The 14340-nt window shown below is 35.1% G+C and overlaps 1 protein-coding gene across 2 annotated transcripts in view; it reads left to right on the top strand.

The window, feature by feature from the left end:
* The first annotated feature begins 385 nt into the window (after positions 1 to 385).
* Positions 386 to 14340, top strand: part of LOC111047594 (paired box protein Pax-6-like) — a 121110-nt gene continuing 107155 nt past the window's right edge. Inside the window, exons 1-2 of one of the 2 annotated variants that reach the window (XM_039439400.1) lie at positions 386 to 913; positions 12208 to 12364. In XM_039439400.1, the coding sequence (XP_039295334.1) occupies positions 12211 to 12364 (154 nt within the window). In that variant the 5' untranslated portion in view covers positions 386 to 913; positions 12208 to 12210. Of the gene's footprint in view, positions 914 to 12207; positions 12365 to 14093; positions 14248 to 14340 lie in introns of those variants that run through there. The other variant, XM_039439401.1, reaches the window with a different exon arrangement.

Genomic DNA, 14340 nt, shown 5'->3' on the forward strand with positions numbered 1-14340 from the left:
ACTAAGAAACTAAGAAACTAAGTTTCCAGTAACTTTCAGAAACTAAGATTTCAGTATCTAGAGGGTGACAACCTTCCAGAGCAGGAACTTATCAACCATTCGTAGAACATCATCTTCTTGTATACGTGTATCTCACTTCTTAAAGCCGACATCCCAAGTTCAAGGTGATGCACAGACATCGATCTGCTAATCAGAAAACATCGGCTTCAAAAGTTTGCGCTTCTATTTTGGGCATGCCTGTTCTGTGAGAGGGTTCCCAACGAGGGGACTACCTTTCGATCCAGTCTTATCGGCGCGAAGTCCGTGACTCAACTGGCTCCGCCAATCAAAACGCATTATTCACGCCCCACTGGCTGCCACCCCATTGGTCGAGAGCCGGCGCTGCTCGTCGCTGGTTGGCTACTGGTTCGCGCATGCGCAGTGCACAGGGTAAGCCACGCAACTACCCTTTACAGTTATGGGAAATCCGGTTAGACGTGTGACAGACTCGAAACGACGCGGCAAACGCGGACCTACCTAACCACGGTCACCGAACATAACCTCAAAATTGTTCCGTGTCGCTCGATTTGCCAGCTAATTTGCTGAAAAGTGATCTAATTCGCGCGCGCCTAGTTTGTTTCACCTGATTACACACGGGACTTCAAAAACGGACTCAGGGTCTTAGCTAGGTCTTAACTTCAAAAACGGGACTTGTGGTCTTAACTTGAAAATCGGACTTAGGGACTTAGCTGTTAGTTGAAGGTTCTTGGTTATACTTGACTTAACTTCAAAAACAGACTTAATAGGAAAAGTGTGATCTAAGGAACATGGAGACAATGTTTCTTGTTTGATACCTTCTGACTTCGTGCTCTAGGATCGTATTACGATTTGTAACAATTCTGTGATTGACTGGGAACGACACTGTATACTTTCAGTAAGTAATTAACTATATACTGTGCTCTTAATAATTTGATTTTGCCCTAGATATTGTCGTTTTTCTTGACAAATTTTAATTTTTAAATTTCCCATCTACTATGTTCTTGACAATTTCATCGTGGCCTAGATGTGATCAATCGTCTTTTACAAACGGTTTTTTTGTAATATTATTTCCAATTATTGATAATATATAGACATTTTATTTTTACTTTTACTTCTATTGCCAACATATTATTTCATTTTCTTTTTTTTGCATTTCTGTAATTATTGTTTGTTCTTTCTTTGCGAGAATAAAGATATTATTATTATATACAAGTACAATCATCGAGTGTAATGTTCAAACATCCTTGAAGCGTTCATCAGATGAATGAAACATTAAATAGTAACATTGAAACATTGTAATAGAAACATTGAAATGTAAAATTCACTCGACTGGAGCTACCCTTAATCATTACCCATATTCATTAAATTCATCTTTCTTATTCATTAAATTCATGTAGAAGATGCTCATTGAAGGAAACAAAACTGTAAAGTTATGTTCAGGATCAAATAGAGTTTGTAGCGCTCAAGCATTCGTAATTGATAAGCTACTCATAATAAGAGCCTACTATCATAGAGTCAAGATTGATTGGTTATTCTGCGCCACTATATAATATTTAAAATGATTTTCTACAGCAGGATTTCAAAATCAAAATCCATGTGCCTGCTTCATGTGTGAAAAAATAGCACACATCGTAATAATACACAAAATAGCACACACTAATGAAAATGAAAAAAAAATATTTTTTTTTCATTTTAATTTCAAAGTCATGAGTTTTTCATCCAATCTGCTAATTGATAATATTCATAGCTCTAACTACATAATAGTATCATAGTATTTTGATGATGTACTTATTGTATAAATGAATGAATGAATAGTAATCCTCATTCTTAGGCTATAATCGTAGGGTTTTGTAGGATAATTAATAAGCCTAATCAACATACGTGATATGTGGGCCTATGTGTGGGCCTATATGTGGGCCAGTGAAGTTTTTACAATGAAAATCCTCCTAAGATACTAATAATAGTTTTGGGCCATGACTGTTGTTCTTTCCCGATCATATTTATATAATTTGTAATTATTGTAGCCACAGAAAATAAATAAATAATGCAACGTAATGAATATATGTGGGCCTATATTTGGACCAGTGAAGTTTTTACGATCAAAATCCTCCTAAGATACTAATAATAGTTTTGGGCCATGCATGTTGTTCTTTCCCGATCATATTTATATAATTTGTAATTATTGTAACCACAGAAAATAAATAATGCAACGTAAAGAATTTGTTCAAATTTCAATAAATTGAGCTTCATGCTTCAAGATAAACTTTGAAGAGATCCTTGATTGTTGATTTAGGTTATAGTACTGTTTCAATATCCTGATTCATATTCCGTCCTCATAGACTAGTTATAATGGCGTCGATAAAATATTCTCCTACAGGCTAGAAAGTTTGCTACTATCAACATGAAAAATTGTGGAGTAAAAATCGTAGGTGTAGGCCTATATACGCTTCAATAGCTTCTAATCACGCGGAAATCCGGAATATTCCATAAATTCCAGTACTAAGGTACAAAATTGTCTTATTTGATTTTGCCTCATGATGGACTACTGAAACCATCTCCCAAATTAACATATACATGGATAATCATTGGTCAAGCTGAAGATATGATTGTGGCTCCTTTATATTTTATTCTTCCTACAGAATCATAGAAATTGAGCACTACTAAAGCATTGATGTATGAGGAATAATTGAACTGATTCATTATTTAAATGAGTCAGGATAGCACAATTCAACTTTGAAAATCTATTCGCATTATTTTTTTTACGGACGAGTTTTGTCGATTCAGAAAAAAGTAACATTAATCGAATGTAGGGGACGAAAATTTCTAAATTTTTATCAGTTTTTTTACTCCTCAGTTATGGAAATAATTTCGATACTGTCAATTTCATCTAACTTTTCCTGGTGCATCTCTCACAAACCTTGAAGCTAGCACAAAAATGAGCGGCCAACATATCGCACGAGGGTGAAAACTCATTATGTGAACTCTCACAGAATTCAGTAAACTATCGAGTTATATCATGCTCTGTAAAGAAATTTCGAAAAGCAACATGATCAATTTCTATTATAAAAAAGTACAATACGTTCAACCAATCCTAAACTCGATTTGAATTCAGGGTCAATACAATAAAAATTCAGGAAATCTTCATGGAATGATTATTATGAAGTAAATATACACTTGTTATACATAATAAAAAACATGACATTCGAGTACTCACTCGTTCAATCATCAGGCAGCAAGCTGTCCATGTAAGTTAATTCGTCAGTAGCACTTTGATTCTTCAAGCAAGAAGTCCACGTTTGTTGGATGTATAATCATGATGACCTGAATAAAATAAAAGAAATGATTTCATTTGTTGATTTCTTAGCTAGTACTTCCATCCAAACAATATTAGACCTTATCATCTGTGTACTAAGAATCTCATCATTTATTCTGATAAATCAGAATAATAAGATAATCAAGATAAATCATTAAGTCTTCAATGATATTAAATAATAATGACGGCGTAATGATTTCTCATTATATTTGAAATATTTTCACCCGGAAATTGAATTGATCTTAAAATATTCAAACAATTACAACCTCAATAACAAATTTTTGACTAAAAGAGAGTAGAACCAAAATTACAAAACTTGAACCGAACAAATATTGAAACATTGATTATTAGGGTATAGTATTTGTCTCAAATTCAAGATGAATTTTATAGTGAAGTAACTTCAAATTTGCTAAAATGTAAATGAAACGGAAGCACTTTTTGTGTAATTGAGAAGTTGATATTGTGGTGATTATTCATATTGAATGAAAAAGACTAAGAAATTGTCAAAAACCACTGATTTATTGATAATTAGAAAGACCGGTTTCGGTTATTACACCATTGTCAATCTCTGATAAACCTCTTACTGTTTATCAGAGATTGACAATGGTGTAATAACCAAAACTGGTCTTCCTAATTATCAATAAATCAGTGGTTTTTGACAATTTCTTAGTCTTTTTCATTCAATCGAAACGGAAGCATTCGAGATTGAAATGTTTATTATTATTAATAAATTATCATATATTATAGAATATAGATTATTGATGACTAGTTATCGTAACTGTTGGATCATCCACGCATACAAAAATTTATTTAATTCTAGAACAATAATATTATTGTTTTAGAGAACCTCAACATTGAAGATTAAAATCCACATACAACCTCGTCGACAATTCTTCCCATCTCGAATCTTACCAACACTCCACAACCTTCTTCTTTTGGGAGCTAATAGAATTCTCCCCACTTCAAAAATCAGTTTTCCTCATTCTATTTTCCTTTTTTCCCCTCATTCTTTCCCACTTTTCACTCCGAAAAGAGCCCGCGGCGGCATTAACTTAGTGCACGAAGGAACCAAGCCTGCTGCTCGCCTAATCTCACACTTTTCCCTCCACCCCGCCTAATAACTTATGAAAATTCAAACTCCTGCCATCACCAAATTCTTACCACTCCCCCTTCCTACTTCTTGGAAAAAATGCCCCTAATTCCCCCCACCCCTCTGGGGCACAAGATGACGCTGATTGATGACTCGAATTTCTCAAGACACCCTCCGCGTGGTGGGGGTGGGATGCCCTTATGTTTTAAACTTATAATGAGTTTTCACCCTCGTGCGATATGTTGGCCGCTCATTTTTGTGCAAGCTTCATGGTTTGTAGACATGCGCCAAGGAAAATTAGATAAAACCCTTGAAGGGGGTTCTGGTATTTCAACTATGGTTAATGTGCAGAAATTGAAGCTTTGGAATGAGATTGAATGGTTGTTGATAACTATCCTAAATTAAGTGAATTAAGTTATCATTTTTACATAACCTCTTGACTGCGTATTTCAAATTAAGGTCTAGAACAGTTTTGATAGAATGACTGTTGTTTATACATTTATTGTATTTGTATATGAATAAATAAATAAATAACTCGGTCGACTATCTAAAATATGATCTACGAGTAGTATCTTCAACGGTAGTTAGAAGAAGAAATCCTCTTCAATATAACATAATGACCTTTATTCAATGACCTCTCGATTCTCATAATAATCCTCATTTCTGATAGGTAATAGAGCTATTAGAACCGGGAAAACTAGAATCGCAATACCGTTTTAAAACGAATATATTTTCATTTCTAGCAATATTTATTGTCAGCTTGAAAATGTGACCTATGTGGTCACGAAACCATGGCCCTGTACCAAATAAAACTGTAGAATTTAACGATATATGTGTGTTTTTATCTGACAAAATTGTTCAACTCTTGTCATCAAAGTCATTTTCAAGTGAATAAACCAAATAAGCAACGTTAAATAAACGTTAAATACTACCTACCTTCTTAGAACTCTTAGCTTCTACCACTAACTACTGCATTAAAACCACTTTTCCTGTATAATTTATTCTTCCCAATAATCAGAGAAGTGTTCATTAGTATGATCATAGAGAAACAATAGCATAAGTTGATATCCCATGAACGTTTATGTCGCAACTTTTTCTGTTATCTCAAGCCGACAGTCCACGTAGTTCTTTCCCGTGAAGCTGTGTGACGCTTGTAGCCTCTCATACTGTGCCGCTCATACACTCTCACCCCAACAAAACAGTAAAAATCGTATAGTAAGTAATTGACTTGAGATAACAGTAAAAGTTGTAACAAAAACGCCCTTTATCATGGGATATCTACTTACGCTGTTGTTTCTCTATGGTATGATATATATAGAGACTCACAAATAAAAATGATCAAAATAGTAGTATTATATGAATTATTCTGGGAGATAAATTGCAAGAGATTCTGGAGGGTGATGGAGTTTTGTATTGAGCAACATACTTCTTTTCAAATCTCTCAAATTTCATTATAATTGAAGAACAGATTAGGATCATACGATAATCAAGAACTCTTCCTCAGCTCTAAAGGTGCGTACAGATATACGCGCCGCGAACATGAGCAATTCACTTTTAACCAGCTGATGCCAAGCTTTTTATATCTGTATCTTACCGTTTCTGTAAAAATACAGATATAGTCAGCTGATTAAAAGTGAATTGCTCATGTTCGCGGCGCGTATATCTGTACGCACCTTTAGATATTCAAATTGACAGATAAATGCAAACTTAAAAAAATGCAATCCTTATTGAGAATAAGTGTAGCCTACGTGAGTGAAATTTTCACATTCGTCAACTTTGAATGAAAAAGACTAAGAAATTGTCAAAAAACCACTGATTTATTGATAATTAGAAAGACCGGTTTCGGTTATTACACCATTGTCAATCTCTGATAAACCTCTTACTGTTTATCAGAGATTGACAATGGTGTAATAACCGAAACCGGTCTTTCTAATTATCAATAAATCAGTGGTTTTTTGACAATTTCTTAGTCTTTTTCATTCAAAGTTGACGAATGTGAAAATTTCACCCACGTAGGCTACACTTATTCTCAATAAGGATTGCATTTTTTTGAATACGATAAACAATCGTATTTTTTCAACCGATAAACAATCAGTTTATCAGAGAGTGACAATGGTGTAATAAACGAAACCGGTCTTTCTAATTATCAATAAATCAGTGGTTTTTTGACAATTTCTTAGTCTTTTTCATACAAAGTTGACGACTGTGAAAATTTCACTCACGTAGGCTACACTTATACTCAATAAGGATTGCATTTTTTTGAATACGATAAACAATCGTATTTTTTCAACCGATAAACAATCAGTTTATCAGAGATTGACAATGGTGTAATAACCGAAACCGGTCTTTCTAATTATCGATAAATCAGTGGTTTTTTGACAATTTCTTAGTCTTTTTCATTCAATATGAATAATTACCACAATATCATTTTTTGAATACGATTATCACTCGATACTACTTCTATTACCACAATATCAACTTCTCAACTACACAAAAATTCGTCAACTTTCTTACATACTCATCAACTCTCTGCTTTCCCCATAGTGCTCACAGTGCATAACCTAATTACAACTGCATCTTCAGTAATCCTACAATGGTATATCAAGCAGTACAGCTATTTAAAGTAGGGGAAGCTGAGTGGCACTCCACAGATACGGAACTGACAAAAAAACGGCCGTGAATGTCTCAAGCGGTTCAACACTATATCAACACACCACTCGACGCCTCTCAATCTGGCAGCATCAGTTGCGTGGAAATTCGAAGTGAGGAGGAGCCTCCTCAGTAGTGGTGAAAAAATTGACTCCCAACTGAATTATAATCTTAATAACAAGTGGCTAGGGTCTGAGAAGGAGGGTGACACATAATATCAGAACTGCGTCCTGCTCTACTAATTAAGTTTATTAAAATCGAGTGGTGCAATTCAGTGGGCGCCTCTACATTGGAAGAAAAAGCGCTGACAATTTATATTGTTGACAGTCACCTAACCGTGAAAAATCTAGCACTGATAAGCCGGATTAGCGAGTGAATCTGAAGAAAACCCTTCAGTGTCATACTTGAGGGGTTGTGAGTAGACGATGTTCATTTCTAACCTCGATTTCAATAGGATGATGACGTTTCAACGACTCAACCTGGTTACGATTCCTAACAAAAATATTATCAATCTGTTCGCATCACCGGGTGCTAATTTACTTTTATTCACAGGAAATGAATCACAGTCGTAATCAGAGATAGAAATGTAACCGAGTGTAATTTCCAACCGAGGAATTTTGTATGTAGACATGATTTTTTTGTATCATGATGATCAGGTAGCTATGATTTTGTACAGAAACTGGTCGACTGTGTAATTTATGTTGAGAGTATAATATGATGACATGTAGGCTGAGGATGTAAAATGTGTGTAATACCTTCAAGTTCATGGTAGTGAGTTAATAACACTTGTAACGAGATTCTATTGATATGGATATAGGTGAAAATTCAAAACAATGCGTATGATTATGAGATTTGAAGCTTGGAGCAGGTTGATGAACAGTTAAATCATCATTTTAAACAGTATAAATTATATGACACAGGTACAAATAAAATTGTGCTCATTTATCAGTGTTCATATATTTCTCGTGACGAAGTAGTGCGGAGATATCTTAACGGAGAGGACTGGGTGCGGTTGGAGGGGTATTTAAGATCAGCGGGAACATATAGAAATTTCCTTATTAATGAATTCAATTTTTGAACTGTGAAATAGTTAGTATTCTTAACCTAGGCTTCTCTGTAATATATTGTTTTTGTTATTGTTGTTTACCTGAATCTTATCTTGTTTTTTAAATGAGAATGAACTTTGTTTTTCAATAATTATAGTTCGTCTATGTAATGAAGGCCTATAACTATTCTTGTATAGAGTACCGGAATCAATGACTGAAATTTATCAAACGTTTTATCTTGATTAGTTAAGGAAAACTATTATCTTTATCTACCAACTCTGGCTGACGGCTTCGGCCATGCCTAATGAATTTTTGTCAACCATAGAATGAATAATACTGCATGTTACTTCATTGAATAAAATGTAAAGTGTTTATTATTCGACGTAATTGTGTATTGAGAACAATAAAATTCTTTTCTATTCTATATTTCTCGTAACTTGTTGGTGATAACAGTAATTTCATTCAGCTAATCGTAGTACTATACTCATACAGATAGCTACAATAGTATCCACTCAGATACTAGAATGATTTTTTGTATTTGAATAAGTCATTACTTTGTAATACTGGATTGAAAAAGTTAAAAAGTCTCGGTACTTCAAATCCAACACAGATACGCAGGCGTATAACCAAATTGTCAGAAATACACGATGTAGATATTTTAACTATTGTAGTGTAGGCCTATTTAATTGAAGAGATAGATACTTTCAAATTTCAAACTGTGAAGTATTGAGTGAGCTACACGAAGAAAGCATTCGATAGTCTATGATAGAGATTGGGAACATAGAGATTAAGGCTCAACTCACACTCGCGACTCAGGTCGAGAAGAGACTCGACTCTATAGTGAGGTTCACGTTATAATGACAGTGAAGAAAGATAGGAGAAAAACGTTGCCAAGTCTCTCCATTTTGCCACTGACTGTACACAGCTGTTACTCAATTCATCCCATTAAATTTAATCTGATAATAATTATCATTTCCTTGATGAAATAATCAATTTAATGTCAAATTGATCAAGAAAATATATTTTTCCATAATTTGATTCAAAAATTTGCTTTCATGACTGAGATCAGATTTTTATTTTTATACATACCTGAAATGGCGGCTAATTAAAAAAGCTGTGATACAACAATCTGAATTTCAAAACAACAGAAATTGAGTTATTTGTTAGGTATTCTATTCCAATTTCATTAAAAAATAATAGAAAAATAGGAATACTATTCAAAAATAAGTAATTCCAATGGATTAATTCTAAAATAACTTTTCAATATTATCTATACCAGTACGAGTAGGTCTAACCTATACGGGTAGGCTAACTTAGCATGGATGAAGTTTAGGATGGTTAGTTATCAACTTTTAAAATGTCATTTCAGGTATTTTAATTTGTGTTTCTCATAAGGTAATGTTTAAAAATTATTTCATTGTTTCAAAAATACATTTTAGATCAATTATACGACTTGTGTACTCAAGTATTTTGATAGAATGAAGAAAAAAATGGCGGCTGAGAATATGGTTTGTTCAGTTTTGTACAGTCACTGTCAAAAGTAAATATAAAATATTCTGGCAAATAGACAACATTGCAAAGCGAGAGAGAGATAGTGCTATATGTTTTGTCGTATGATAGAAAAGGACAGCAACAGTATTGTCAATCGTACACTGCCATTATAATGTGGACCTCACTATAGTCGAGAGCATGTGTTTCCAAATGGTGACACTCAGACCAGTCGACTCTAGTCTCCGCGACATCACCCATTTGAAAACACATGCTCTCGACTAGAGTCGAGTCTCTTCTCGACCTGAGTCGCGTAAGTGTGAGTTGAGCTTGAGAGTTTATTGGATCTGCTTACAACCAAGGTACCTAGAATACATTCTGGGTACATCACTCACAACAGTGAGAATATAATTCCGAAAAGTTTAATTTGAATTATTCGCACTCAGCCCGGCCAAATGAGTATGGATACCATTAGAGCTTTGGTAATTATATTTTCTCTGTTCACTTTCACTGTTCTATACGAATCCAGTTAAAGGGGCCAGAAATTGATTCCAACAAGTTCCATAGAGTTTTAATAGTTTGTTGATGTTGAAAACATCGGCTAAATGCATAGCCACCTCTAATACAAGGCCCCGGCCTACGATATTGCAACGTCGCAGTGTAGGCCTAGAATCTAATACATGATTGGTGAAAAAGATCAGCTGGTATTTTTTTAAATCTTTTTCACCAATCATGTATTAGATTCTAGGCCTACACTGCGACGTTGCAATATCGTAGGCCGGGGCCTTGTATTAGAGGTGGCTATGCTAAATGTCAATAAGCCTATGACCACATACAAGGCTTGTATCCGAGCTAGGAACTATGTGTGTCTCATCCATATTGGAAAAAGATAAGGATTTAAAAAATATTGCTATTAAAAGAAAGTGAGAACATACAAAGGAAAGAAGACAATACATGGGAAGTTGAAAGTGGAGAGGTTGGAAAATAAAAGACAGAAGGATGTATAAAGAGAAAAAAGAGACGAGAAATGAGATCAATTAAAGGAGAAAGCGAAGCAGGCTGAATCAGCTCAGTCAGATGGGCTTACACTAAGTAAGTTTGGCAGCATTTGAGTGGGATAGGGTTTTGGAAAAGTGGCGGGGGTGTAAATAAGACCCCTCAACTCCAGCCCCCACCCTGTCAGGGTTCAAACCCCCCTTGGGAAAGGGGTGTGGAACCCGCGAATCAAGCCATCAATTTGATTGTTGCTCGGTTAAACCGGGACACATCAACTTTTAGCCCCGGTTTAAAGTGCGCGGTTAGAATACGGTGTAGTCACGGTCTAAATACGGTATTAATACAGTTGAAGGCGATAACCGACGCAACCCGCTCAAGAGACGATACGTTAAAAGAGACGATTTTAGGAGAAGATACGCTGGCGGAGGCGATTTAAGGAGAAGATTCGTTAAAAGAGACGACACTCTTAATTATTGTGGTAGCTGTAGCTTGGCTTGGAACGACTTAATATTGTCTTGGTTTTTAGTGAAGAGGAAGAAGATGGAGTAAACAGAGAGAGAGAGAGAAAGAGAAGAAGAAGAAGAAGAAGAAGAAGAAGAAGAAGAAGAAGAAGAAGAAGAAGAAGAAGAAGAAGAAGAAGAAGAAGAGTGCGGAAGAGACAGAAGGGTTTAATGGCCGTGAAAAGAATCTCTTCTCACCCAAAACAGTGCTGTTGATTTTCGCCCAAAATTAACAGACAAAACATAGAATTTTTAGTTCTAATATCAATATATCAATTGTCATTTCAGACTATTTAGTGATCCAATTTTAGTTGTTGTGTCCTTGGCTGAAGCTTGCATGCTTGCTATTGGTCGAGAGCTTGTCCTACTCTAACCACTAACACCTTCTGATTGGACAAGTGGGCGTGTACCGTTCTTGCACTGAATGCTTGCTATTGGTCCGGTAGGCTAGTGCTATTCCATTCCCATGGCTTCTGATTGGTCAAGTAGGCCAATTTCTCTTCTTTGAAGGCTTGCTATTGGTCGAGAGCTCTTCCATAGCACTCTCTCTCCTGGAAACACTAAAATTCACTTGGAATATTGTCAATGATATCATAATTCTAATTTCTAAATAATTCAATGTTTTCAAGTTTTGAAAATTTACAGTTTACAGTTTGGTGCATTCTTTATGGTTTAAAATTTAATCAAATTCTAAATCTTGGTTTGTATATTTCTGGATACGGAATTTGATTCAAAGTGGAACATCATAACCTATCTTTTAGACATTGGCTTACTAAAAACACTTCACTTACATAGGCTACTTTTATTAAATTAATAAAAACTTTTAAGTTTTCAAAAATGAAGTATAATTCAACATTTTTATATGTTGTTTTTATTAATTGGCTCACTACTATCAACATTCAGAAAGGGAACAATTTTGAGCTAGGCTTGTTGGTCCTTCTCTAATCATGTATTTGATTTGTGTATTGGTTTATGTAAATGAATGAATAAATGATCATAGCACAACCAACTACTTTCCAATCATAGCCCTATTTTTTCTACCTGAATTATTCTACTTTTAACACATTTTTGCAACTGATTAATACAAGGTTGTTTGCTATGTTGCAGGGCATGCTTCAGGGGATAGCACGACCGGAGCAGGGTCTGCTGCCTCCTCATCATCATCACCACCATCATCATCATCATCAGACCCTGGGCAGGCACCCCCTGGCCCCCACCGCCCCATGGCCTGTCACTTCACAGGCCGACGATTTGCCCCACAAAGGTAACCCAGCCTCACAATCCTAATGCTGATCTACCACTGTCTATTGTTTAGAAAAAAATGATTCATTGAATTTTCATTATCTAGTGGAATCAATTGCTAATATAGAACTATCTATTTTTCAGTAAAAACTGATTCATGAAATTTTTATTCTCTATTGGGATCAATCATGCTGATCTAGCTCTGTCTATTGTTAAGTAGAAAATGATTCATTGAATTTTTATTATCTAGTGGAATCAATTGCTAATCTAGTACTTTCTATTTTTCAGTAAAAACTGATTCATGAAATTTTTATTCTCTATTGGGATCATGCTGATCTAGCACTGTCTATTGTTAAGTAGAAAATTATTCATTGAATTTTTATAATCTAGTGGATCCAATTGCTAATCAAGCACTTTCTATTTTTCAGTAAAAACTTATTCATGAAATTGTTATTCTCTATTGGGATCAATCATGCTGATCTAGCTCTGTCTATTGTTAAGTAGAAAATGATACGTTAAAAGAGACGATTTTAGGAGAAGATACGCTGGCGGAGGCGATTTAAGGAGAAGATTCGTTAAAAGAGACGACACTCTTAATTATTGTGGTAGCTGTAGCTTGGCTTGGAACGACTTAATATTGTCTTGGTTTTTAGTGAAGAGGAAGAAGATGGAGTAAACAGAGAGAGAGAGAGAAAGAGAAGAAGAAGAAGAAGAAGAAGAAGAGGAAGAAGAAGAAGAAGAAGAAGAAGAAGAAGAAGAAGAAGAAGAAGAAGAAGAAGAAGAAGAGTGAGGGAAAGACAGAAGGGTTTAATGGCCGTGAAAAGAATCTCTTCTCACCCAAAACAGTGCTGTTGATTTTCGCCCAAAATTAACAGACAAAACATAAAATTTTTAGTTCTAATATCAATATATCAATAGTCATTTCAGACTATTTAGTGATCCAATTTCAGTTGTTGTGTCCTTGGCTGAAGCTTGCAAGCTTGCTATTGGTCGAGAGCTTGTCCTACTCTAACCACTAACACCTTCTGATTGGTCAAGTGGGCGTGTATCGTTCTTGCACTGAATGCTTGCTATTGGTCCGGTAGGCTAGTGCTATTCCATTCCCAATGGCTTCTGATTGGTCAAGTAGGCCAATTTCTCTTCTTTGAAGGCTTGCTATTGGTCGAGAGCTCTTCCATAGCACTCTCTCTCCTGGAAACACTAAAATTCACTTGGAATATTGTCAATGATATCATAATTCTAAATTTCTAAATAATTCAATGTTTTCAAGTTTTGAAAATTTACAGTTTACAGTTTGGTGCATTCTTTATGGTTTAAAATTTAATCAAATTCTAAATCTTGGTTTGTATATTTCTGGATACGGAATTTGATTCAAAGTGGAACATCATAACCTATCTTTTAGACATTGGCTTACTAAAAACACTTCACTTACATAGGCTACTTTTATTAAATTAATAAAAACTTTTAAGTTTTCAAAAATGAAGTATAATTCAACATTTTTATATGTTGTTTTTATTAATTGGCTCACTACTATCAACATTCAGAAAGGGAACAATTTTGAGCTAGGCTTGTTGGTCCTTCTCTAATCATGTATTTGATTTGTGTATTGGTTTATGTAAATGAATGAATAAATGATCATAGCACAACCAACTACTTTCCAATCATAGCCCTATTTTTTCTACCTGAATTATTCTACTTTTAACACATTTTTGCAACTGATTAATACAAGGTTGTTTGCTATGTTGCAGGGCATGCTTCAGGGGATAGCACGACCGGAGCAGGGTCTGCTGCCTCCTCATCATCATCACCACCATCATCATCATCATCAGACCCTGGGCAGGCACCCCCTGGCCCCCACCGCCCCCTGGCCTGTCACTTCACAGGCCGACGATTTGCCCCACAAAGGTAACCCAGACACAAAATCCTAAAGCTGATCTAGCACTGTCTATTTTTTAGAAAAAAATGATTCATTGAATTTTCATTATCTAGTGGAATCAA

The sequence above is a fragment of the Nilaparvata lugens genome, chromosome 12, assembly GCF_014356525.2.
Source record: "Nilaparvata lugens isolate BPH chromosome 12, ASM1435652v1, whole genome shotgun sequence".
Classification (NCBI taxonomy): domain Eukaryota; kingdom Metazoa; phylum Arthropoda; class Insecta; order Hemiptera; family Delphacidae; genus Nilaparvata; species Nilaparvata lugens.